The sequence below is a fragment of the Fusarium keratoplasticum genome, chromosome 9 (genome assembly GCF_025433545.1).
Source record: "Fusarium keratoplasticum isolate Fu6.1 chromosome 9, whole genome shotgun sequence".
Lineage (NCBI taxonomy): Eukaryota > Fungi > Ascomycota > Sordariomycetes > Hypocreales > Nectriaceae > Fusarium > Fusarium keratoplasticum.
The window spans coordinates 3,056,252-3,078,009 of NC_070537.1; the positions used below are offsets into that span (position 1 = coordinate 3,056,252).

Consider the following 21,758-nt stretch of genomic DNA (forward strand, 5'->3'; position numbering starts at 1 on the left):
CGGCTTTTCCGATAGTCACCACGGGCGAGAGCCCCCATTCCCTGGATCAACGCGAGCATGCCACATGGCACACGAGAGAGTGAAACAGGAAATCCCGCGCAACTGTAGGAAAATCCATAGCTTTAAAGATGATCATTTCGCTAAGATGATTAGTGGCATTGTTTGCTTATCATCGCGGTGCAGTGGCCTGGAAAGCATCCATTGATAGCTTCAATGAAGTTTATTGGCGCAGACAAAATTACTTACTCTCCTTCGACAGCTCAAGATATACTTCTGTTCCGTCTCCTTCAATGAAACCACCCGTAGCAAGTGACCAACCCTTTGGTGCCTTGACCACGACCGTACTACCCTTAGGTGCCAGCAGCTTGATCGTGCCAGTGCTCTTCTGTTCCTCTACGTACAGTCCAACTTTGAGATGCCCTTGAGGAGTGTCAAGTGAGTATTCCACCGTGTCCAGGCCTGCAAAAACAGGCTCTACGCCAATCTTCTTCCAGCCTGCTTCAAGGGGATAAACTCCCGCAAGATACCTGGGTAATAGAAAGACTGGCCACGTAGACCATCCGTGAGCCAGTGACACATCGTGATTGAAAGGTGTACCATTTGTTTTCATAGCTTCCCAGTGAGCCCCAGAGTAATTAGGGCTGTCTTGATCCGCCATTGCACCCCAAACGCTGAGCAGCAGATCCTTCGCCTGCATGCCCTCGTTTTTAGTAAAGAGGGCTTCAAGAGCAAATCCAGACGCATATGGACTGGTCAACCCGAACTTGTCCCACCTATCGAGGCCTCGGAATGCTGATGGTAGACACTCACTAGGTGGAAATATGCCTTCCACTGTATGGGGATGCTCTGGAGAAATGCCCAGAGTGACTGCGTAGGCATTCACGTCTTGGAACACTCCGTCGGCGGGCAAAGAGAGGCTTGGACGCATTGTGCCTCGTTCTCCATTCCAAAGAACATTAATCAACGCCTCTTTCAAGCGTTTGGCTTGAGTCAGGTACTGGGCTTCTGTTTCCTTATCTTTCGACATGAATGTCATGGCGTTGAGTGCGTCAAAGTAGGCAAGGTTCAAGCCTGCGGAAACGCCGAAGACAGGCCCGCCCATAGGAAACCATGTCACTACTCTTGATAAGTACAATGAGCAACTAGAAAGGACTGATCAGGGATGACATACTTGAAAGATATGGCGGAGCTTCAACTAGCCCATCGTGGTTCAGGAATCTCCTCATGAAGTTCATCTGACGTTCAAGTTGGTGAAATAATCTTTCGACAAGAGCTTGATCACCCGAGCTCAGCCAGTAATCCTTGATTGACACGACCAGTAGCAGGGCATACATCAAGGAGTAATGTCCGTAGTATGGTGGCTCGTCCTGACCGGTATGCTCTGGGGCCTGTATCGGGCAGAGGTTACCCAGATAGCCATCCTTATTCTGGTGACTGAGTAGCAATTGAATCGTGCCTTTCCAAGCATCAAGATCAGCGGTGGAGTATGCAATGGAGCGACCAGTAACAAAGACATCGCCACCAAAGCAAGCCCTGTCTCGCTTTGCGCCGTCTATGGTGCATGGGAGCTTGTTTGTTCCCACTTGAAAGTCGGCAAATGTACGATCGGCGTCTCTTTGCAAGAAAGAATTCTCATACAGAATTTGGCCGTCAAGGTCTCTCACTGATAGGTCGCGGTACAGTGCAACCCAGCCAGGTGGACCGCCAAACGCAACTGAACCGGTATTGACGAGATTGTCGCCTAGCATCGCCTTGACCTGAATCTCTGCAACGTTGGCCACTTCTTGACCTTGAATCTTGACGGTTAAACGGTCTTCAACGGCAAGCGTCTCAACGGTCAACCATCCAGACAGGTCTAGGCTTTCCGGCAATTGCCATGATCCTCGCTCGAATGAAGGCAGAATGGAGGATTGGTTTGACAATCCCTCAACGGCCGTCAGTTTCCTGCTTCGTACGTCTAAACAGAAGATAAGGCCATTTGTTATCATTCGAACTGCCCAACTGGCGCCAGACTTCTCGATTCTTGTTTGGAACGCCACCTTCTTATTGGACCACCTCGTTCCTTGCCTGCAAGGCGCCCAGTGGCCACCAAAGACACGCGTTCCCTGATCAAGAACATCCCAGGCTGGAACAGTCTCTTCGTGATCGACGGTGCACATATCAACCGTACGCACACCATCTCTCCAGATGCGGTTAATCGTCTCGTCGGAGCAATGAAACCTGGCCTTGATCGTAGCTTCCGGGCGTACTGCCTGAAAGCCGATCTGGGAGAACACTAGGGCTGTGTCTGGTTCCATTAAGGTGATCTTTTGATACCTTTGAGATGCTTGAGTAAAGCGAGATTTGGCAATTTGAGCATCAGTACCAGTGTTGGCATGATGCAGGCAGACCCTGTAGCTATCCATCGCATTGGAGAATAGGAAAAACGGGCCATCGCCTATTGGACCAGGGTTAAAACTGGTATCTTGTGGGGGTCAGGTGAGGTGGACGACAAGATTAAGCATACCGTTTTCGTGTTCAATACCAGCGATAGTCTCGCTGTAAGTGACTTGAAATGAGACTTGGCGCTGACCCTGGGGCGCTGATGCGGAAGTGATGGCGAAAATTGGGAAGCCACCTTCGCATCGACCATAGTCTAAAACGATCTCGGCTTTGGTGACAGGTTCTGTATTGATCAAGCTCAGAAAGGAAAGCTCATCCCCAACTTGGACCTCCCCCAAAGTTCGCAAGACCCGCATTGGGCAGGCGATCTTGGGGTTACTGGGTGGCATTGACGAGTTCTGCATGTTGGAGTTACAGCCGAAAGTTGTGATGAGACTGTGATTGCCCGACCGCATGATTGACCACTTGAGTGATCATTTTTAAGAGAAGCTAGGTTAGCATATAATCTGGCAAAGTCTCGGTCTGTAATGCATCGATCGTCCCAATATTATCCCGATGCCCGACCGCGGTCGGGATATCCAAGCAGCACCGGGATATCCGACTTCTCCTCATTCTGCGGGGACCCCGCAAAAGATGAGTCTGGACTTCTTGGGTAGGGTATCATTATCCACCAAGAGGGTAGTCAAAAAAAAAAGCGAAAAAGCACAAAAGGGCTGTTTACTACTCCTGTCGAAGTTGATAAAGGGGGCACTTGCAGCATTCATTTGTTTCTGCATCTCAACATCCACCAGCTTTGCAGTGGACCATATTCAACATAACCACTTTTCTTCTTCTTCTTCCTCCTCTTTTGCTTCAAAGATGACCCATCAAGATTTGTACAATGACACAGGGCTCGAAAAAGTCGAGGTGGCTCACTCTGAGGATGCTGTCGACATCCAGGAGCACCAAGTGAGCACCTGGGAATGCGCTCGCAAGAACCCAAAGGCTATCCTCTGGGCTCTTTACGCCAACTGTATGTCTCCTCATCATACGAATTTGGAGAAGATATAGACTCTAACGAGACAACTTGGAGCAGTGGGTGCCACTCTGGTTGGTTACGAAAACCTCGCTCTTGCCGTTTGTTTGGCCTTGCCGGCTTTCCAGTAAGACCTCAAGCCTTATTCACCCTTGCATACAAGCTTTGTGTGTAATAATGATGATAGAATCAAGTTCGCTAGCGAGGTCGACGGAAATCTCATCATCCCAGCCTACTGGCAGTCGTTGTGGAACGCCACGTACAACATCATGCAACTCTTTGGCTCTCTCGCTGCTGGTTTCGTCCAAGACAAACTCGGTCGACGCGCCGTATTCCTTCTCAGCGTCATCATAGTCTCTTGTGGAATCGCTTTGGCCTACCTGGCTGAAACACCAGCACAATTTATGGGAGCCAAGATCATCTCAGGTTTTGCCGTGGGTGCCTTCCAGTCAACTACCCAGACTTATGTCTCCGAGATTACTCCTCTGCCTCTGCGTGGCATTGCATTGTCTCTCAACATTCTCATGATGGTTCGTGGTTCCCCGAACTTCGAATCCCCCCGTTATCTTGCTAACATCTACACAGAACGTCGGTTTCCTCATCGCAATTTCCACAACCTATGCTCGAGTCGGTATCATGAACGAATCGGCATTCCGAGTTGTATTTGCCGCTGCATGGGTCTTCCCAGGAATTCTTGCACTCGGTCTCCCATTTCTCCCCGAATCGCCTTACTGGCTCGTCATGAAGAACAAGCGTGATCTCGCTTTGAAGCACCTGACCAAGCTCTCCGCGGCCGACGAAAATCTTGACGCCCATCTCAAGTACATCGAAGAAACAATCGAGGCTGAGCGCCTCATCAGCTGTGAGAAGGCCTCTTTCATAGAATGTTTCAAAGGCATCAACTGGCGTCGAACTCGTATCATCTTGATCTGCATGTACATGCCGCAGATCGTAGGTTCCAGCTTGTCATCCAATGCTCCCTACTTCCTCAACCAAACCGGTCTCAGCAGTGGCTTGATCATAAAACTCATGCAGATCGGAATCGCTGTTTCAATTTTGTCATGTGTCATCAATATCTACATGATGACTCTTTTCCGACATCGACCCCTCATGTTCTTTGGCATGTCAATCTGCGCTATCATCTATTTTATCATGGGTGTTGCTGCCTCTTGCCCCCAATCTGAGAAAACACTCCTGGCCATTGGCATAGTCATGCAGTTTACCTGTCTTGCCTATGGACCAGCTGTTGGCTCGAGTCTTGCTGTGGCGGGTGAAGTGTCTGCTTCTAGGTTGAGGGCCAAGTCTCAAGGAATTGCCTTCGGATTCCAGGCCATTGCCGGCACTGTCTGGGTGACTGTCTTGCCCTACATGTTCAACAAGGATCAAGGCAATATGGGTGGTCACATTGGCTGGGTCTTCTTTGGCATGACCGTCTTGATGATCGTGGCTGTCTACCTTGATGTCCCAGGTACCAAGGGCAGGACGTTCCATGAACTTGATATCATGTTCGAGAAGAAAATCCCTGCTCGTCATTTTGAGTCTTACAAGACTGACTGATGATGTTGATGAATGGGATTAGTTCTGATAGTACGGTAACACTGTCTTGCAAGGTGTCTATAGTAATCAAGGAAGTCATCATGGTGAGGCGTCGAATTGAAGTTGAAGTTCTCTTGAGTTTGCCTCGTGTCTGTTCCATGACTCAAATTCGGCGGCAGACGAGGGTTGGAGGACTGGTGTTCACCATTATTGTACTACCTGATTCCCAGACGTGTCATCTAAAGAGTGTATAATTACTTCCTTCGATTGCGATTTTTATTATGCTCCTCTCATGTGCACCCTGAAAGCGTTGAGTCACTAAGTCCGGGATTCCGGATGCCTAACCCTACACTGCCCTACTATCTCGACGAAAGCCTCAGGATCACAGTCGGCGGCAAATCCCAACTCTGCTTCATGAACTATAGAGGCTCCAAGTTCTGTATCACTTACCCGGTGGGTTTTGAAGGTGGTGCATAAGCCGAAAAATTTATCGATGGGCTGGACAATGGTGGGAAGTATACCATCCGGCTCGATGAGTACGCAGAGAATGATCAGAAGAAGATTCAGGCCGGTATGTATAAACATGTTGACCTTAGGCGCGTCGATGTCATCTACACCCTGTTAAGCGCTCTGGAGGCAGTTGGTACTGATGTTGGTACAGTCGTACCAGCAGTAGTCGTATAAATGATATTACGTAATGAGTAGCCTTAATAGCAATCACAAGATTGGAATTCCTACAACACGAGCATAAAACTATATGAGTATAGAACATTTTTGTCCCTACTACTCTGCTATCACTCTCCCGTCCAAAGATAGCCTTGTTCTACTCCTGGTATCAGTGGCCTCAGCGCCATGCCGTAGTCCCCTCTACTGGGAGTTCTCATCAGGGTATGAATGTGGAACTTTGCAGGCTCTTTGTTATTGAGGAAAACGCCTGAGTGGTGGTCGAACTCGAATATCACTACCGGGCTTTGGATCCGATAGTAAAACGGATCATCATTGCCATAGCCACCGATCCAGCACCAGTAGGTTTCGTGAAACCATTTCTTGATCTGTTCCAAGCGCAGTCGTCTCGCTGTTTCCGGAAGATAAAGAAGGAACTCGTTCGCAATTCCGAGTATGTAATTCTGTTGCTCTGTCGACATCTCTGACACAAGGATACCCTCGTAAGGCACGATCCTGTTGTCACGGTAGGCACCACATAAGTGTCGTTGGTCATCGTGATTCCAGCGGCCGTGGGGCATCGCGGGATCTTTCATCAGTTTGTAGACTTGCGCTGTTTTCTGCTTGTCTGGAGAAAGACTTTGCATCAAACGCAGTCCTAGACTTTCTTCCTTATCGAGAATCCGCGTGCCCTTGTAAGGTCCGTCATCGATAAGGTTAGGCTCTGCGCCGGTGAACCAGGGAGATATTATGATCTGAGATTTGTAGAGGAAAATATTCAGGCAGAGGTGATGGCCGTAGAACGAAAATCCCCAAGGGCGAGTAGTTGAGGGTTCCCCGAACAGAACAAAGTTGTAGGAGAATTCGTTCATAACAGCAGGCGACTCTACAAGCACACCCAGGAAATGATTTACTCGCATCGCTCCAATGGCCTTTTGATAGCCTTCGGGCGAGAGCGTGAGTTCCAAGACTCTCAGAACCTTAGTTCTCAAGTCGCTGGTGATCTCATCAAGCCGGATGCCTTTGTCGCTAAGGAGGAATTCTGGGTTTGACCATGAACGCCACTCGGGGCTATCGATATGGTAGCAGGTCTTGACTTTTTGGTCATCGCTCAGGCTGTTAAAGACATTGTTCGCAGCCTCAGTAATGGCGTCTATTGGCACGCCCTCATCCTGCAATCCGAACAAACCCTCTCTAGCAACGCCTGGCAAATGTCAGTCAAGATCGGATACAGCCGGCGCCACATCATCATAGTACGTACCATCTGTTGTGATGCCTTGGTAAGGCTGCTGAAACAACTTGCGCCAGTGAAGATACAAGCCGTGGAGCCACGGAGGCTGACCAGTTTTCTTGAAAGTATCGGCGTATTGATAAGCATCCTGCTTTCGCATGTCCTGGAATCGCGGCAGGCTGAGATCCGGGAGGTGCTGGCGAAAGCCCTCACCAGGACCCGATTGAGAACCCATGGCTGACGAAATGACGTTGTGAGGCTCCCAACTCCGAGATAACGTGACGTAGTAATGGTATGCTTGGACACGAATGATAACTGCAACTGTCGCGGGCGGGTCTCAATGCTGATTAAAAATCGGGAACCGAGCCTGGAGTATCAATGGCTAGCTGAAATTGTAGGGACTCGATGCCCTTATTGATTCGGCCTCATATCAAGGGCGGCTCGGTCGTATTTTTCCGCAATGGGACAGTTTCATCCGAGTTCCAATGATCCTTGAATTTGTAACCGTTGATTGGTTCAATCCTCGGGCTCGGATTTGCCGTTGCGGCGTTGAATGAGGGGTTTCTGGGGTACAGCGGCATATCCGAGGCCCAGGCCCTCCGATACAGGAGGCCCCGGCAAAGGTGAATGGAATCAACACTATCACCCTCCCCGGTTAAAGCGTCAACCACACAGCGAGTATAAAGGCAGGTCTTCAAGAGAGTACGCGTTGCTTCAAGTGCTCAAAGATCAGTTCTGTCATCCTGGAATCATTTCTAAACCGACCAAAATGAGTTCTCCAGCATTCAAGTGTAAGTGACTCTCAGAACTGCAATCCAGTGTCGATTAGCTAACAAACAGCTCACAGGTCTCGTACGATTTATTCCTAAGTCCGATCCATCTAGTATCTTGATTGGCGAGCCGTCACAAGAGGACTTGGACATCGGCTTAGCGACTCGTGATGGCAAGGACGTTGCTGTCCATGTGTTCTCCGGAAAGTCAGTCTTGTCGCCTGGCTCTCGCACAGATAGAACCGAATCTGTTGAGCGAATACTGTCACCGTTGGCCCAACGAGAAGTAGGAACCATCCGATGCATCGGATTAAACGCAAGTGCCCCAGTCAGTGATATCAAGAGTTTTCTATATTGACTGTTTGGTTAGTATGTTCAACACGCGAAAGAAGTGAACATGGACATCCCGACAATCCCGACCCTGTTTCTGTAAGTCCACATCAACTTCAGGTATTGCAGAACTAATACGCTGCCACAGTAAGCCTAGCACATCTTTAGGTGACCCTTGGCCTGCTGTCACATTGCTACCCAAGATAACCCAAAATGATGGAAGCGGTGACTATGAGTCGGAGCTGGCGGTCGTTACTGGCAAAGCGGCTAAGAATGTGTCCGAAGAGGAGGCTATGGAATACGTTTTGGGGTTCACCGCAGCCAATGATATCTCAAGCCGCGTCTCACAATTGAACCAGTCCCAATGGTGCTTCTCTAAAGGTTTTGACGGGGCATGTCCCATTGGTAAGCTTTTCTCCTTTCTTTTCAAATGACACGACTCATCACGTTTGTAGGGCCCGTCCTAGTCTCCCCGTCAGTTATCCCAGATCCTTCCAAGCTGCATATTCGGGGCCTGAAGAATGGCAAAGTGCTACAAGATTGTTCTTTAGAGTAAGTGTTAAGAACTGCTTTGTGAGGTGTATGTTCATTCGCTTACTCGACACATTGACCTAATCTTCAGCATTCCTAAGCTGATTAGCTTTCTATCTCAAGGCACGACCCTTCCGGCTGGCACCGTGATTATTACCGGTACACCAGCGGGAGTGGGTATGGGCAGAAAGCCCAGGGAGACCCTTGAGCATGGTGATGAATTCAGGGTGGAGATCCTGCCGCACATTGGTACACTCGTCAGCACATTCCAAAATGAATAGCGATCAGCTGCAGCCTTCAAGGCCACCAAGCGCTGAATTGAATGAGAAACTACATGTTACACACACACATTTCGAAATCACACAAGAGTACTAGGTCTTACGTAGATTTCATAACTGAGGTATTATGACTTGCTGACGATAGTGTCATAAAAATCTGCTGCGCCTTGAAGGAAGAAAGTTTTATGCTGCATGTAAGTACATATACTGGCCTGTAGATATCAAATTTCCAACCCATCAATGATTCAGTTGGTATAAGACTTAAAAAATGAAAAAGACAAAAAAAGAACAATAATCATCTACAGTATGCATATAAAGCGATGCAGGATTCATTCCACCCAATCTGTTATACATGGTCTAATTTGGTCTTTATTACTTGTCGTCCAATTTGATGTACTATTTGGCTCAATCTAACTATCCAGCAGAGGGGGGACCTTCTCAACAAGATACTCAACGATAGCATCTGGTCCTCGTTCAACCTGCAATCCGGTTGGGATCGCGTGCAGCTTGATGTCAGGCACGATAGACTTGGCCAAAGAGTGGATTTGCTGAGCTTCCTCGGGAGACCACATAGAGGCAGAGAACTGGTTAAAGCAAGGTTAGGGTAAGCTCTGAGTCATTTGGCCCACTTACCAAAACGTTGGGCTTGTGCTCAGTGACCTTGGGGATCACCTCATCAATACCTAGCCAATACGTTAGTAAAATACGAGGGACGCTTCGTCAGCCAACTCACTCTGACAGTTGTCGACGTGAATAATGTCATAGTCATCTTGGAGCTCGGTGATCAAGCGACCAATAAGACGCTTTGCACGTTCTGGCGCGGTGTTGACAGTAACAAGTCTAAATGGTCCTTTTCTTATGGTCATTGTGGCGGTGTCTGCTTAACTTGCGTGCGAAATGCTGCTTGCGATGAAGTACGAAGTATAGGCGTGATGTGAATATATATACCTACACTTGGTTGCTTAACACGGGTATACTTTGACCCACCTCTGCGTGGCTTTTCCGGAGATGCCGGGTTGTCGCCGAAAATCGCCGTTACGAGGCTGGTTCGTAGACATGATCGGAACTTCCGGGCTGCGAAAGGCATTTGGCTTTTTTCTCAGCTGCTAATACTCCAGTCCTGGACTAAGAGAAGTTATAACGAATTCAGAGGCCAGCTGAGCAAATTCACTCTACCAGCAATATGTTATCGCCGTCAGTTAAGGATAAGAATCAGATTCCATAAAGACCTAACACAAAGTTTACTTTCCCTCTTGGTACACCCCTTTAACCGACCCCTCGAGCGCTGCCTTGACGAAGTCTTCAAACTTGACATATTCGAAATCTGGGTATAGTTCCTTGCCGTCAAGATACCCCAATTATCGGGCATAATCCGGCGTGTTGTCTCCGCGAATACCCCAAGACAATAGAAGCTGGGCGGTAGATAGATGGCTAAAGGTGGCCTGGCTTGTTGGATTGGCTTCAAGATTGGATCAAGCTTCTTCAACACGCGACTTGATCTCTCCTTCCGTGATCTACAAAATGGAATATTAGTTTGGACTGCGTTTCTTTGCTTTCATATCTAACCAGAAAAAGTGGCCAATTGTGGGCACCAGGAGGGGAGACAAACGTATTTACGCTCCAGATTCTCGCCACTGAGCTTCTCTACGAGGTCATAAACCTGATTCCCGGTGTAGACTTCGTTGTAGACATGAACCTTCTTATTCAGTGTGCGCGGATCTGAGATGATCCTGGCAACGTATCCGCCGATGTCCCTGATGTCGGCAAGTGCACTTGGAACATTTCCATCGACGCCAAGCCGTGGCTCGGAATTGTATACGGGCAGGGCAAAATCTGGGCGACCATATGGAAGTCGAGGCAAGGTGAGTTGGTACCACCAGCCAGCATCAATATACGTGTAAGGGAGGCGAATCTTCTGAATGTAGTTGAGATTTTCTTCCTTCTGTAGGATGTGTTAGCATCTGGAGACAAACCAGCATTGAGGATGCCCCTGGCCCTTCTTCTAACCGGCCATTACCTTCTCACGAAAATCCACAACTCCCCTTGGAGGAATCACGGCCATAAAGGCAGACTGAATAAACCGCCTGACGCCCGCGCGTTTTGCAGCATCGGCAAGAGGGATCTCGTCGGCGAGACTAGCAAAGTATATAGCGGAAATTACCACATTGATGCCAAAAAGAATACGAACGAGTTCATCCTGAGGGCCCTTCAAGTCAACGGCGACCACGTTGACTCCACGGTCCTTTAGCTCCATGTAAGCCTGCTTCTCGAGGGACTCGGGGCGAGCCAGAGCAGTAACTTCCTGTGCAACGAATATTCAGCAACTACTCAAACTTTTGTAAAGTACGGACTGCCAACGGGGAATTGACGAAAAAATTTGGTTATCGGCGATTCAAGGAGACCATCCACGATTGAGGCTCCGGTTTCTCTAGTAGAACCGACGACAGCAACTTTGATGGATGACATGGCGACTTTGAGAGAGGTGTCCGAGTGAGTTGTGCGCGCACTTGTTAGAATGACATGAAAAAGATTTTTTTAATAACAGCTTAGAGCATTTGGTGGAGGGAGACGTGGCTAATGTAGAGGCTCGATCTCCGAAATCTTGGCAGCCAATGATAAATAACTTTCAATTACAAATCAGCGAGGAATATGTATTCCGCCTCTGGCCCATTGAAATGGAGACCTCTTAATAATCATGGTCCTATAACTCACTTGACACGGAGAAAATAACTTTCGATTTCATTCTTTTCATCCTTCAAGATTACTAACCTGTGGCTCGATAATTGCTAATGTTCTACGGGTGGTCTTTTCCATTGGCGTATAACCTCTAGATCAACAGCAACCAGGGACGCCAACTCATTGTCATGAAGCTCCCCTCCGCCAACATGTCAACCTCTTTGGCACGAGTTACCGAGCATGTGTAGATCGCCTGAAACCGCGTGCCTGCTCCACCTCTAGAAACCCTGGCTACATTTGCCCGATCGGCAAAAGGATGGATGTTTCTTAGACAAACTCTCTTGCGGGTGTTTTAGCCTCAAACAAACGGTTCAGCTCGTCAAAGGACTTGCCCTTTGTCTCAGGAACCACAAAGTAAGCGAGTAACGAGAGGAACACGCTGGGAACCAAGAAGCAAAGTGCTGCCTTCGGGCCAAGGTTGAGTTCTTCGGCGTTGAGCAGATAGGGAATGCCAACAGAAGACGCCAGACTGAGGAGCGAGTTGACTCCGGCGGCAATCGACGTTGTCTTGGCGCGTAGGCGCAGAGAAGACATCTCTCCCGTGATAGTCCATCCCACCGCTCCGAGAGAGAGGAAATATAGAATGTTCCAGATGATGGAGAATGCTGCTAGGCTGTTTCCATTTGCGGTAGTTCCCACACCTTTGAAGCCCAAGACGGCGATGGCTGCCAGGCACGGAAGCATGCCAAAGGGGCCACCGAGGAACTGCGTCCGCCGTCCGACCTTTTCGATCAAGATAAATGCCACAAGAACTGCAATCATTCCGAGGAAGAAAGAGACAACGGTAATGACAAAGGGACTCTTCAGTCCCGAGAGGGTGAGGAAATAGGCGAGGTAGCCGCCGCAGAGTTGGTAGCCGGCAAGTTGCTGCATAATGAGTGGCAGGCATGCCAAGAGTGTACGTCGTAGATTGCTACCGCGAAAGCATTCCAAGTAAGAAGGTGAAGACTGGGAGGATTCCTTCTCGTACGCCAGGGTCTGTGTGACGGTCTCAATATCCAGATCCACGTTATAGTCGGGCTCGCTCTTTCGAAGTGTTAAGAGAGCATGTCTAGCCTTGTCGATCTTGCCGTTTCTGATAAGATAGTATGGCGATTCCGGAACGAAGAAAACGAACGAGACAAGGCAAATTACTCCCATGCCGTACTGCGAAACAACGGCGGTCTTCCAAGACCATGCGTTGTCGATCCTGCTCGTTCCCTCCAAGACGCAACTTGCTAGAAAGGAGCCCAACATGATCCAGAATTGGAAGAGAGCCAGCATAAAACCTCGGAGTTGCTGAGGGACGAGTTCGGAGACATAGGTTGGTGTACAGGCCCACATAGAACCCGTGGCCCATCCCATGAACAATTTGGCAACAACCCAGACCTTCCAGTTAGGTGACACCAGTTCTATAGTGGTGCCGATAGTAGTGAAACTATTATAGATTAATCAGCGTGTCTATCCGCCAACTGATGGCATTACTCACGCAATAAAGACGTAGAAAAGAATCTGACGACCAAACTTGTCATTTCCCAGGCCTGCTGCAAAGGCACCGAGAAAGGCTGCGCTAAACTGGACAATGGTCCAGACTAGCTGCTGGCTCGCTGGCAGCGTCCACGCTCCGGTATGGGAATGGTAAACCCCAAAGGATTTAACGTATTCCTTATTAGCGATGATGGAGCCGATGAGGGTCAGGCCGAACCCGACGAGGACGGCAGCGGAAGAACAAGCGGTGGCTATGAGACTTGTCAGCATTGAACGAAACAGAGAGGGGTTAAGGAAAGGCACCCGCAAGAACAGACTGGCGACACTTCTTCAAGTACCCTAGCTGTTCTGCCTAAGATGAATGGTGGTCGATGCTAACAACTTGGGAGGATCCCGGCTTGTCGTTCTCAAAGCCTTCCATTTCAATCTCGTTCTTCTTGTCCATGGTGTCTGGTAGTGTAATGCAGGCAGGAAAGTGTGGTGACTCGAGGATGGGTCAAGTATCTGGTCGACGGTGTCAAGGGAGGCCTGCCGGATATATATGGTGATTCGGATAGCTGGTTGTTAATTGACATGGCCTTCCCTGTGGCCCGCCCAGAATGAAATCTGGGGGAGAAGATTACAGACGGGGTCTGGACGCTAGGTAGTGGATGGAGGAATCCATATTCCGACCAAATCAAAACTCCTCCCTACCCACACCATCGATCTAGTCCCTTGAAGGGTGGCGCCATCTTTGTGTTATCTGAACCAGCCTGCCTTATCACTCGTCTGATTGGGAGAAGTGCAACTTCTGAATATGGTTCACGATAGCAAAATCCGAACATTGACTAGGTAGAGTGACGGCTACGGAGCCAGGGAACAGTCCACGATCCAAACCTCGGTCAAGATTGGACCGGGCCCTATAGGGTTGGAAGAGTGACCGAGTATGCCAAGAACCAAACGCGGAGTAGTCCGATTCGTTATCTGGGGATACTTGTCTACTCTCCACATCCCCATGACCCAGGGAGTGCACGAGAGTGGCAAATCCTAGTCCCTCCCCACGACTCGCTAACCCCTTCCCCTTATCCCCCCAGTAGGGGAATCCACGCGCTTGCTTGGACCTTGAATTCGCCTGGCTCTTAATCAGATAGTCCGGAATGCACATTCCACCCCTTGCTTGCATTGATCAAAGAGTCACGGAGTACTGCGTCGGATCATGATCAGCTTTATCATTGACGTACCTTGATTGGCATGATCCAAAGCGAAGGGGTCTACGCTGCTCACTCAGCTGAGCTGTCTGTGTGCACATTCCTACCATAAAGCATCGGCCGCGAGGGAGCTACTACCTTCTGGCGCACTTATCGCATCAAGGGCCAGGCTTCAACTATAACAAGGAACACAGTATCAACACTTCATAACATCACATCCCAATGCTAACACAGTGGCCTCTTCCAGAGAGACAACGCAGAGTTTCATGGGCTTTGTTGTTTCTATCACATGTCTTTGTTTGCCAGCATGACCTCTGTACACTAACTTTGTGAATCTTGCCATTTATCTAGTACGTGCTTACTAGAAAAGGCCGTAGGGATGTGGAATATGATGACATGTTCGTTGCATTTACGTCGCTACTCTAACGGGCAAACTTGCTCCGAGCTCGAAGCCTATCACCCCAATAATATAGAATAAAAATGCCCGAAATGCACACAACACAGAGTCCTCCGAGAAGAGACATGGCTTTAGAGATGCCCATCGCCTCGTAAAGAGGATGACTCCAGAGAACTCCTGCAAAAGCAACCATCTGCTTCACAAAGCCGTTGCCGCAGAACAGCGAGGCCGAATACTGCGGATAGGCCAAGCCAATATAGACGAATATGGTCTGTAGAAGAACTGCAAAACCACCGACAGTGAAGCAGACGCCGATGGTAGGTACAATCCAGTGAATGGAATCACGAGACGCCCATCCGAAGAGGAATATACCGGTGGGGACCAGAACTGACCCAACGAGGGCTGGCACTAATCGCTGCTCTGGGGTCAGCGGATATCCTCTGCGGGCCGAGGCGTTGACGACGAAGTGAATATAGGCGAAGTAAGGGGGCGCGGCGATAGTGACTGCGATTACATTGCAGAGGAGAATGAGGCCGATCTGGCCTTGGCTCATGCCGTATATATTGCCGTACACAAGTGGGAAAAACTCAAAAAAGGAGTAGAAGATTGCATAAATAAGGCCCGAGTAGATACTGGTGAATAGAATGGACGGGTCGAGAAGGTTGATCTTCCATGGTGTTACGAGGGTTCCGTAGAAGCGACTGAGGACAGTTGTAGAGGCGGATGTAATCTCAGATCTGGCCACGTAGTAACTCTCTCCAGTGATTTTACGAATTCGCTTGGCTCGATAGTAGAGGATGGTACTGGGCGACGTCTCGGGTAGGAAAAGCTATGGCTTTGTTAGTTTCGCCGGCGCATGTCATAGGTGGTGAGTGATTTACCTGCAAAATCAACGCGGGACTGGTGGTAAAGAGAATCTCCCAAAGACTCCACCTCCATCCAAGCTTTGGCACAGTGAAACCTGCTATGACATTTCCTATCGAAGGTCCAGCAAAGGAGAATATCGCCCACGTATACAGAGAATACGGCCTCTTGTAGGCATCGACAATATCGCTCAAGGAAGCTCCACCCGTAGATAAAACTGGTGAGCCAAAGAATCCCTGAAGGAAGCGCAATACTAGCAGCGAGCCGATGCTATTGGCAAGTGCAGTCGGTACAGATAGAATGACAAAGGTCAAGAGCGGTACGAGGTACGGCAAGTTGCGTCCCACAGCTGGCATTTCTGATAACGGGGACCAGATCAGAGGCCCAACGCCGTATCCGACAATGAAGAGGCCGAGACCCTGGCTTGCAACGATGACAGACACGCCAAAGACCTCTTGGACTAGCGGTTGCGATGGCGTGTAGATTGCTGAAGCCATGTAGACAACGCACGCGGTGAAGTTGACGATGATGTAGACAACTGATTTCTTGCGGCCGGTCCAGTTGATGGGGTTCTCCGGGTCCTTTTCATCATACCAGTCGACAATGATGAGAGGGTGTGGCGTCGAACAGTCCGTCTCTCTGCTGGAAGCACCAGTGCCGTTGCTAAATTCACACGGCTTCTCTCTCGCATTCTGGGAAGCCTCTTCTCGCCCCACGTCCATGCTCACATCTACCAAATGGTGTTCCCATTTCTCGACGGCAGCTTGGATGCGATTGATAGCGCCGTCTTCTTCTTCAGGGTATCGCAGAAGAGAAGAACCCAAAACCCAGCGCAAAAAGACCCAGATAGGCGTGTCACGAAATGCAGAAGCCATTGCGACGATGGTCTCGATAGATTGGGGTCGGAGTGTCGTAAGTTGGTGCAGCCAGCAATGATAGAAGTGATTTTTACGCTGTAAAAAGACTAGAAAACAGCCGAGGGGCCGGGAGGGATGATTTGGTAGAGAGGTAGATGATGGTGTGGTGGACGAAGCGGTGCACCGTGGATTTAAAATCGACAAGCTTGTGAGATCAAACTCGGAAAGAGATGCGGATCTGCTTAGAAATGATACGTCCTTTCTTTTTTTCTTCATGAATAATGAGAAGCGAGCAAAGCAGGTACTTACGAGAGAAAAACGCCTCTCTTCTCCTTGCACGCATCTGGCTGGCTGGCGGAATGTGGATTCCGGGCTATGACGGAGTCTGATTTTGGACAAATAAAAAAGAAAAGAAAAGCAAGACGAAAAGAGAGAGGCCAGAAAATGAGTAAACGAGTTAAAGATGCGGCTTATGACATGCGGCAATTCGTCCAGTAATACTTGCAAATGAACTTGACAGCGGTCACAGGTCTTAGGTGTAGGAATCGTCAAGTGGTTTTCTTCTCCATCACCTTGCATTAATAATAGTGAATAGATTAACAGGGATGTTTAGTGGCATATGAGGTGCTTAGTGATTAGTAGAGAACTTGACGACTACGTAGTGGCAAGAAAAGTGAGATACAAGACCACCCCAAGATAACCATGTAAGTTAAGTATAGGTACGTCTCTCACCCAACGCGCACGAAACTGGCATCATCACAGATATCTTCCACATAAATGAGATGACAATTGATGTATTATCGTCTCGCCTATCTCTAGGCCGCGGCGGTCTTCGCACCATCCGGGTCATATGCCACTACTTCAATCTCCACACGCATATCGTCCTCCCCAAGTCTCGTAACTCCAACGCAGGTCCAGATTGGCTGATGGTTTGGCATCCACTTCTTGAAATTCCTGGACATTGCCGCAACGGCTTCGTCATTCAGGGGGACATGATACGAGTTAATCCGAAAGACCTGAGACCATTCTTGTCCACCAGCATATTTAAGGTTATGCTCCACGGTTTTGAAAGCTTGGTCGATCTGGGCGTTGATCTCGGTGGGAATGTGATTCACTTTGCCCTCCGGATCCCATCCTCCTAATAAAGCTCAGCTGCGGGTCTATCGTAAGGCTCGGGGGGATGGCGTATCAGAGGATAATCGACTTACCCTGCCCAGAGCACTGGATCGTGTCTCCGACCCTGACAGCTTGGCTGTATGAAAACCGTTCTCTGTTGCTGGTGCCCACTCCGGGGTAATTGAAGTACTGGAGACCGGCCATCGTATTCAGTTGCAAAGTTTGTATGTGAGGGGTTGGGTAAAAACAAGTACAACTTTGGGATCTGGGGACGAAGATGGGAAACTTTTATAACCGACGGAGTGACATGCGGATGTTGCAATGTATCGTTCACTCTTGCCGCTGGCATGGCGCTTATTGAGCACGACAGGAAGTCAAATTCCGCGATCCACAAGGAGTTATTCGGTGCTCCTCTGACCAAATCGGCATTGATCTCCCCGGCATTTTGTCAGCTGATCTCCGGCCCGGCCGGAATGTGGATTCCGTAAAAGCGGGCCCTCTCCACCTCGCGTAGCATCATCGCCCAGAGACTCGACCGCGTCCAGCTTCGTTCCTTCGCTCTATCTTACGTGCATCTTGCGCTGCAGTCCCTGCTCCAAGATGGCTGATCCGTCCGCTACTACCCAAGGCGGCAGTCCGACAGCCGCTGCCCCCTCCGCCGCCCAGCGGAATCCATTAACCGCCTCCGGCAAGACTGGGATACGGAGCAAGTACGCCCCCAAGGCATGTCAAGAGTGCCGCCGTCGCCGTGCAAAGGTGGGCTGTGCTGGTCTGTAGAGTGGATTCTTATCTAACTACAGTCTAGTGTGATGGCGCAAATCCAACAGCATGTTCTCGATGCGTTGGTCGCCAATTAACATGTGTCTACACCACCGAGGAAGACGCTCGCGGAACCGCCCCCAAGTCATACGTGCGTCTATTGCAAGCTCGGATTAGTGTCTTGGAAAAGGTCCTATGGCTGCATTCAATCGATGTCGACGCTTCTGCCGCCCAGTTGATGCAGCAGAACACTGTGCCCGCTACAGCCACGTCCTTGACTACTGGCGGCTCAACCGCCGCTTTTGATCAGCTCCGTGATGCTTTCGAGGGCATCCTTTCTCTTGATGAGTCGCACAACTTTGACCAGGATGGAGAAGCACGATATTTTGGCCCGGCGAGCGGCCGTCTTGATTTCAAGAAGTGCCATGGTTGGTTCCCATCTGTTTCATGTCTAGGCACTCAACGACATCGCTAATACCGCCCCACAGACGAAGCCGGCGACTCTCCAAAAGAGTACTCCCCACTACCAGAAGACCTCTATGACCAGACTCTAGGTGCTCAACATGGCGTCAATGAAGAGCTTGAAGCCCACCTTATCGAGCAATACTTCACGTGGGAACAACCATGGTTACAGGTCGTTGATGAGGCTCTATTTCGTGAGAGCAAAGACAATAACGGTCGATATTTCTCTCCTCTATTGCTCGACTGCATCCTAGCCAGCGGCTCCCGGTTTTCGGACCGAACCGAGATTCGTTCTGACCCGAATGATCCCAACACGGCTGGTCGTCTCTTTCTTGAGACGGCCGAAGTTCTTCTGCATTTTGACCTGAAGCGGCCAAGTATCACGACGATTCAATCATTGGCTATTTTAGGCACTGTCTATCATGTTAGTCTACGATAATTACGTAGGCATTGACACTTTCTAATATTACTAGGCCTTTGGTCAAGACGCCGCAGGGTGGCTACACTCTGGGATGGCAAACCGACTGATCTTGGATATGGGACTCCATCTTGACCCAGGCTCCTTGGTTGTTTTGGGCTCTATGACAACAGAGGAGGCCGAGCTTCGGAGACAAATCTATTGGTCGTTGTATTGCGTGGATAAGTTAGCAGCCGGCTACACAGGACGCGTCTGTACCATGCTCGTAAGACTTGCCATCCTCGCTCTCTCACTACAAAGCTAACAGTTGTGCAAAGGACTTCCAGGCGGCCGTTGGTATGCCAATGGTACCAACACATGCTCGAAAGCGTGATCATCGACACACGTTGTATGCTGCCAATCCGGAACGTTTGATATCCCTACAAACTGACTTGATCAAGCTGTGCCAGATTTTGGAAAAGATCATTTTGAACCTGTAAGTCGCACGGACAACTCGATCGGTTTATATCTAACGGGTCGCAGGTATGCTCCAAAGAGGCTATCTCTTGTTGACCAGAGAAGGGATTTCTTTGACTCGTGCCTCCTTTCCCTTAAAAGTTGGTTTTATGGCCTGTCCACAGAACTCAAACCCGTCCAAGGCGGAGCTCCTAATCAGTTCCCCCAAGCGTATACTCTGTGTATGGTCTACCACACAGCTGTCATCCTTCTCGCTCGGCCTTACATCCAGAGTCAAGGGCTTGTAAACTCAGCAGCAGATCCTTTGGGACAGAAAGCCACAGCCATCTTCCTTGAAGCTGCGCGAGCCATACCATCTTTGGGAGACCAATATCGCCGAGTCTTTGGCAGCTTCCGGAGGAGCCCGATCACGGCAACCTACGCAAACCTTTCCGCGGCGCTGGCTCTACTCAGTCCTCAGAACCAATACAGGGCTCGGTTTAACCAGGCTGACAATGCAAAGCTCAAATCCTGTATCCAAACATTGGAAGAGCTCTCAACCGCTTGGATGCCTCCTGGCAAATATCGCTGCAGTCTGTTAAAGACGATACAAAATCATCCGGCATTTCAGCAACGGGAGACAGCAACTTCAAATACTTTGACAGGTGATGACAACGACAACCCTAATTCCGCTTCTGGCGCAACGCATATCAACGACTCGGCGCAACCGGCCAATGAATTGGGGGGTGGTCCGTCAGCGGACGATATGGGCTGGCCTTCGTGGATGTCGGTGACCGGAGGTGAGCCAAACATGGCAGAGCTTTTGGCAACCGCAGAGACACTGCCATCTCAGCCAGGAAATAACGTACCATGGAAACAGTTTGACCTGAATTGGTTTGGGTGTACATTGCCGGGGGACTTTTCATCTAGTTGAGATCAAGTCTACAATCCATATCTGCCACTCGCACGACAACCTTGCCCACGATCGTACCATTGTGTAGCCTATTCATGTACTCTGGCACATCGCCGAGACTAATCTCAGTCACCAGAGGCTCAACCTGGCCCGATTTGATGAGCTCCATCACTTGGAGAGCTTCATGACGCCCACCCATCAGGCTTCCGGAAACCCGTAGGCTCCTCTCAACAAGAGCCGGCAGAGGAATAGTGAGGGTGTTTTCGCCACGCGGAACCCTGAGCAATTCTTGATTAGCCAACGTTCCAGTGTGATATCTACTGGGGCTCTGGCTTGTTCACGGCCAACAATCGGTACTCAACTTACCCTAGGCAGATGACATGCCCTCCATGACAGACATAGTCCTGCAGATGGCGAAATGCTCCGATCTCGCTTGCCGCAACAACCACTGCCTCAGCGCCGCGTGATACCCCAATACCTCCTCTGAGACTTTTGTAAGCTTCAAGCAGCGCGCACCTGAAGTGATCGGAGCCTCCTCGGCCGTCAAGATCTTGCTCAGGGGCTGGGACGAGAATATGAGCAATCGTCCCTATTTGCTCGGTTGTCAAAGAGTCAATCTTTGGCTGCTTGTCGACGCCAACAACTCTTAGTCCCAAGACGTTCTTAGCTATTTGACCTAGAAGGTGACCAATTCCTCCAGCAATACCAATCACAAGCAAAACATCGCCTGGCCTGGTTTGAGCGTCTTGGAGCGCCCTGAAAGCCGCGGACCCAGAACACAATGCGGCGCAGCACTTGATATAACTATCGTAATCAACCATATCCTCGGACAATGGCAAAAGACATGACACTGGGAGCGTGGCAAACCTCTGAAACGTACCGCTGACATCCTTGGTGGTGTTTAGCTGCCGGGGGCATGACGTCTGAAGTCCGCGGAGGCAATATGTGCACGAATGGCAAGCTGACGCCAGGTACTGGATGGCGACAGGACGCCCCAACACGGCGGGATCATGAGACTTTACAACGCGACCAATCCCCTCGTGACCTGCGATTTGGTTGTGTTGTGGGAAACCAGCCTCTGGCCCAACTGAGAAGTATATGTCCTTGCACACGGATAAGAACTCGTCAAGACTCGACGATTGTTGAATCAACTCACACTTCGACAAATCCCGGTGCATATAATTTCGACAACGACTTCTCCCATCTCTGGATCCCGAACTGGGATACTCTGGCGCCGTAGCGCAAGCGAAGGGCCTACCTCGGCCGTGACGATGGCTTCCTGTAAAGAAGGAACAGCAATGCTTGGCAGTTGATATAAACTGGGTTCACCAGCTGTTTGGGCTGGAGTCGACATGGTCGTCGCAGGCTATTCTTGTCGATAAATGGCTCAAAGAGCTCCTCGGCATAGACG

The 21,758-nt window shown here is 49.7% G+C and overlaps 10 protein-coding genes across 10 annotated transcripts; 3 read left to right on the plus strand and 7 right to left on the minus strand.

Annotated features, from left to right (window-relative positions):
* Nucleotides 1-238: 238 nt before the first annotated feature.
* Nucleotides 239-2,837, minus strand: NCS57_01186300 (uncharacterized protein; the record flags this gene model as incomplete). Its single annotated transcript, XM_053061559.1, has 3 exons — nucleotides 239-1,116; nucleotides 1,172-2,437; nucleotides 2,507-2,837. 3 exons carry the CDS (start codon nucleotides 2,835-2,837, stop codon nucleotides 239-241), a joined length of 2,475 nt encoding a protein of 824 aa, XP_052909945.1.
* A 403-nt stretch (nucleotides 2,838-3,240) lies between these two features.
* NCS57_01186400 (MFS domain-containing protein) lies at nucleotides 3,241-4,954 on the plus strand (the record flags this gene model as incomplete). Its single annotated transcript, XM_053061560.1, has 4 exons — nucleotides 3,241-3,394; nucleotides 3,458-3,524; nucleotides 3,585-3,927; nucleotides 3,983-4,954. 4 exons carry the CDS (start codon nucleotides 3,241-3,243, stop codon nucleotides 4,952-4,954), a joined length of 1,536 nt encoding a protein of 511 aa, XP_052909946.1.
* A 773-nt stretch (nucleotides 4,955-5,727) lies between these two features.
* NCS57_01186500 (uncharacterized protein) lies at nucleotides 5,728-7,062 on the minus strand (the record flags this gene model as incomplete). Its single annotated transcript, XM_053061561.1, has 2 exons — nucleotides 5,728-6,800; nucleotides 6,858-7,062. The coding sequence occupies 2 exons, from the start codon at nucleotides 7,060-7,062 to the stop codon at nucleotides 5,728-5,730; spliced, it is 1,278 nt and encodes a 425-aa protein (XP_052909947.1).
* Nucleotides 7,063-7,596: 534 nt separating this feature from the next.
* NCS57_01186600 (FAA-hydrolase domain-containing protein) lies at nucleotides 7,597-8,739 on the plus strand (the record flags this gene model as incomplete). The annotated part of the gene is made up of 6 exons (XM_053061562.1): nucleotides 7,597-7,618; nucleotides 7,675-7,883; nucleotides 7,968-8,026; nucleotides 8,076-8,332; nucleotides 8,383-8,479; nucleotides 8,550-8,739. 6 exons carry the CDS (start codon nucleotides 7,597-7,599, stop codon nucleotides 8,737-8,739), a joined length of 834 nt encoding a protein of 277 aa, XP_052909948.1.
* A 407-nt stretch (nucleotides 8,740-9,146) lies between these two features.
* Nucleotides 9,147-9,602, minus strand: NCS57_01186700 (uncharacterized protein; the record flags this gene model as incomplete). Its single annotated transcript, XM_053061563.1, has 3 exons — nucleotides 9,147-9,320; nucleotides 9,370-9,419; nucleotides 9,470-9,602. 3 exons carry the CDS (start codon nucleotides 9,600-9,602, stop codon nucleotides 9,147-9,149), a joined length of 357 nt encoding a protein of 118 aa, XP_052909949.1.
* A 606-nt stretch (nucleotides 9,603-10,208) lies between these two features.
* Nucleotides 10,209-11,202, minus strand: NCS57_01186800 (NmrA domain-containing protein; the record flags this gene model as incomplete). Its single annotated transcript, XM_053061564.1, has 4 exons — nucleotides 10,209-10,250; nucleotides 10,346-10,678; nucleotides 10,754-11,038; nucleotides 11,095-11,202. The coding sequence occupies 4 exons, from the start codon at nucleotides 11,200-11,202 to the stop codon at nucleotides 10,209-10,211; spliced, it is 768 nt and encodes a 255-aa protein (XP_052909950.1).
* A 537-nt stretch (nucleotides 11,203-11,739) lies between these two features.
* NCS57_01186900 (High-affinity glucose transporter HXT2) lies at nucleotides 11,740-13,384 on the minus strand (the record flags this gene model as incomplete). Its single annotated transcript, XM_053061565.1, has 4 exons — nucleotides 11,740-12,889; nucleotides 12,941-13,190; nucleotides 13,243-13,267; nucleotides 13,319-13,384. The coding sequence occupies 4 exons, from the start codon at nucleotides 13,382-13,384 to the stop codon at nucleotides 11,740-11,742; spliced, it is 1,491 nt and encodes a 496-aa protein (XP_052909951.1).
* A 1,164-nt stretch (nucleotides 13,385-14,548) lies between these two features.
* On the minus strand, nucleotides 14,549-16,262 carry NCS57_01187000 (MFS domain-containing protein; the record flags this gene model as incomplete). The annotated part of the gene is made up of 2 exons (XM_053061566.1): nucleotides 14,549-15,352; nucleotides 15,405-16,262. The coding sequence occupies 2 exons, from the start codon at nucleotides 16,260-16,262 to the stop codon at nucleotides 14,549-14,551; spliced, it is 1,662 nt and encodes a 553-aa protein (XP_052909952.1).
* Nucleotides 16,263-17,059: 797 nt separating this feature from the next.
* Nucleotides 17,060-17,615, minus strand: NCS57_01187100 (Endoribonuclease L-PSP/chorismate mutase-like protein; the record flags this gene model as incomplete). The annotated part of the gene is made up of 2 exons (XM_053061567.1): nucleotides 17,453-17,615; nucleotides 17,060-17,382 (listed from the first exon to the last, which is right to left on the minus strand). The coding sequence occupies exons 1-2, from the start codon at nucleotides 17,562-17,564 to the stop codon at nucleotides 17,060-17,062; spliced, it is 435 nt and encodes a 144-aa protein (XP_052909953.1). The 5' UTR covers nucleotides 17,565-17,615.
* Nucleotides 17,616-17,960: 345 nt separating this feature from the next.
* Nucleotides 17,961-20,368, plus strand: NCS57_01187200 (Zn(2)-C6 fungal-type domain-containing protein; the record flags this gene model as incomplete). The annotated part of the gene is made up of 6 exons (XM_053061568.1): nucleotides 17,961-18,116; nucleotides 18,166-18,547; nucleotides 18,608-19,005; nucleotides 19,055-19,264; nucleotides 19,317-19,474; nucleotides 19,522-20,368. 6 exons carry the CDS (start codon nucleotides 17,961-17,963, stop codon nucleotides 20,366-20,368), a joined length of 2,151 nt encoding a protein of 716 aa, XP_052909954.1.
* Between the last annotated feature and the right edge of the window lie 1,390 nt (nucleotides 20,369-21,758).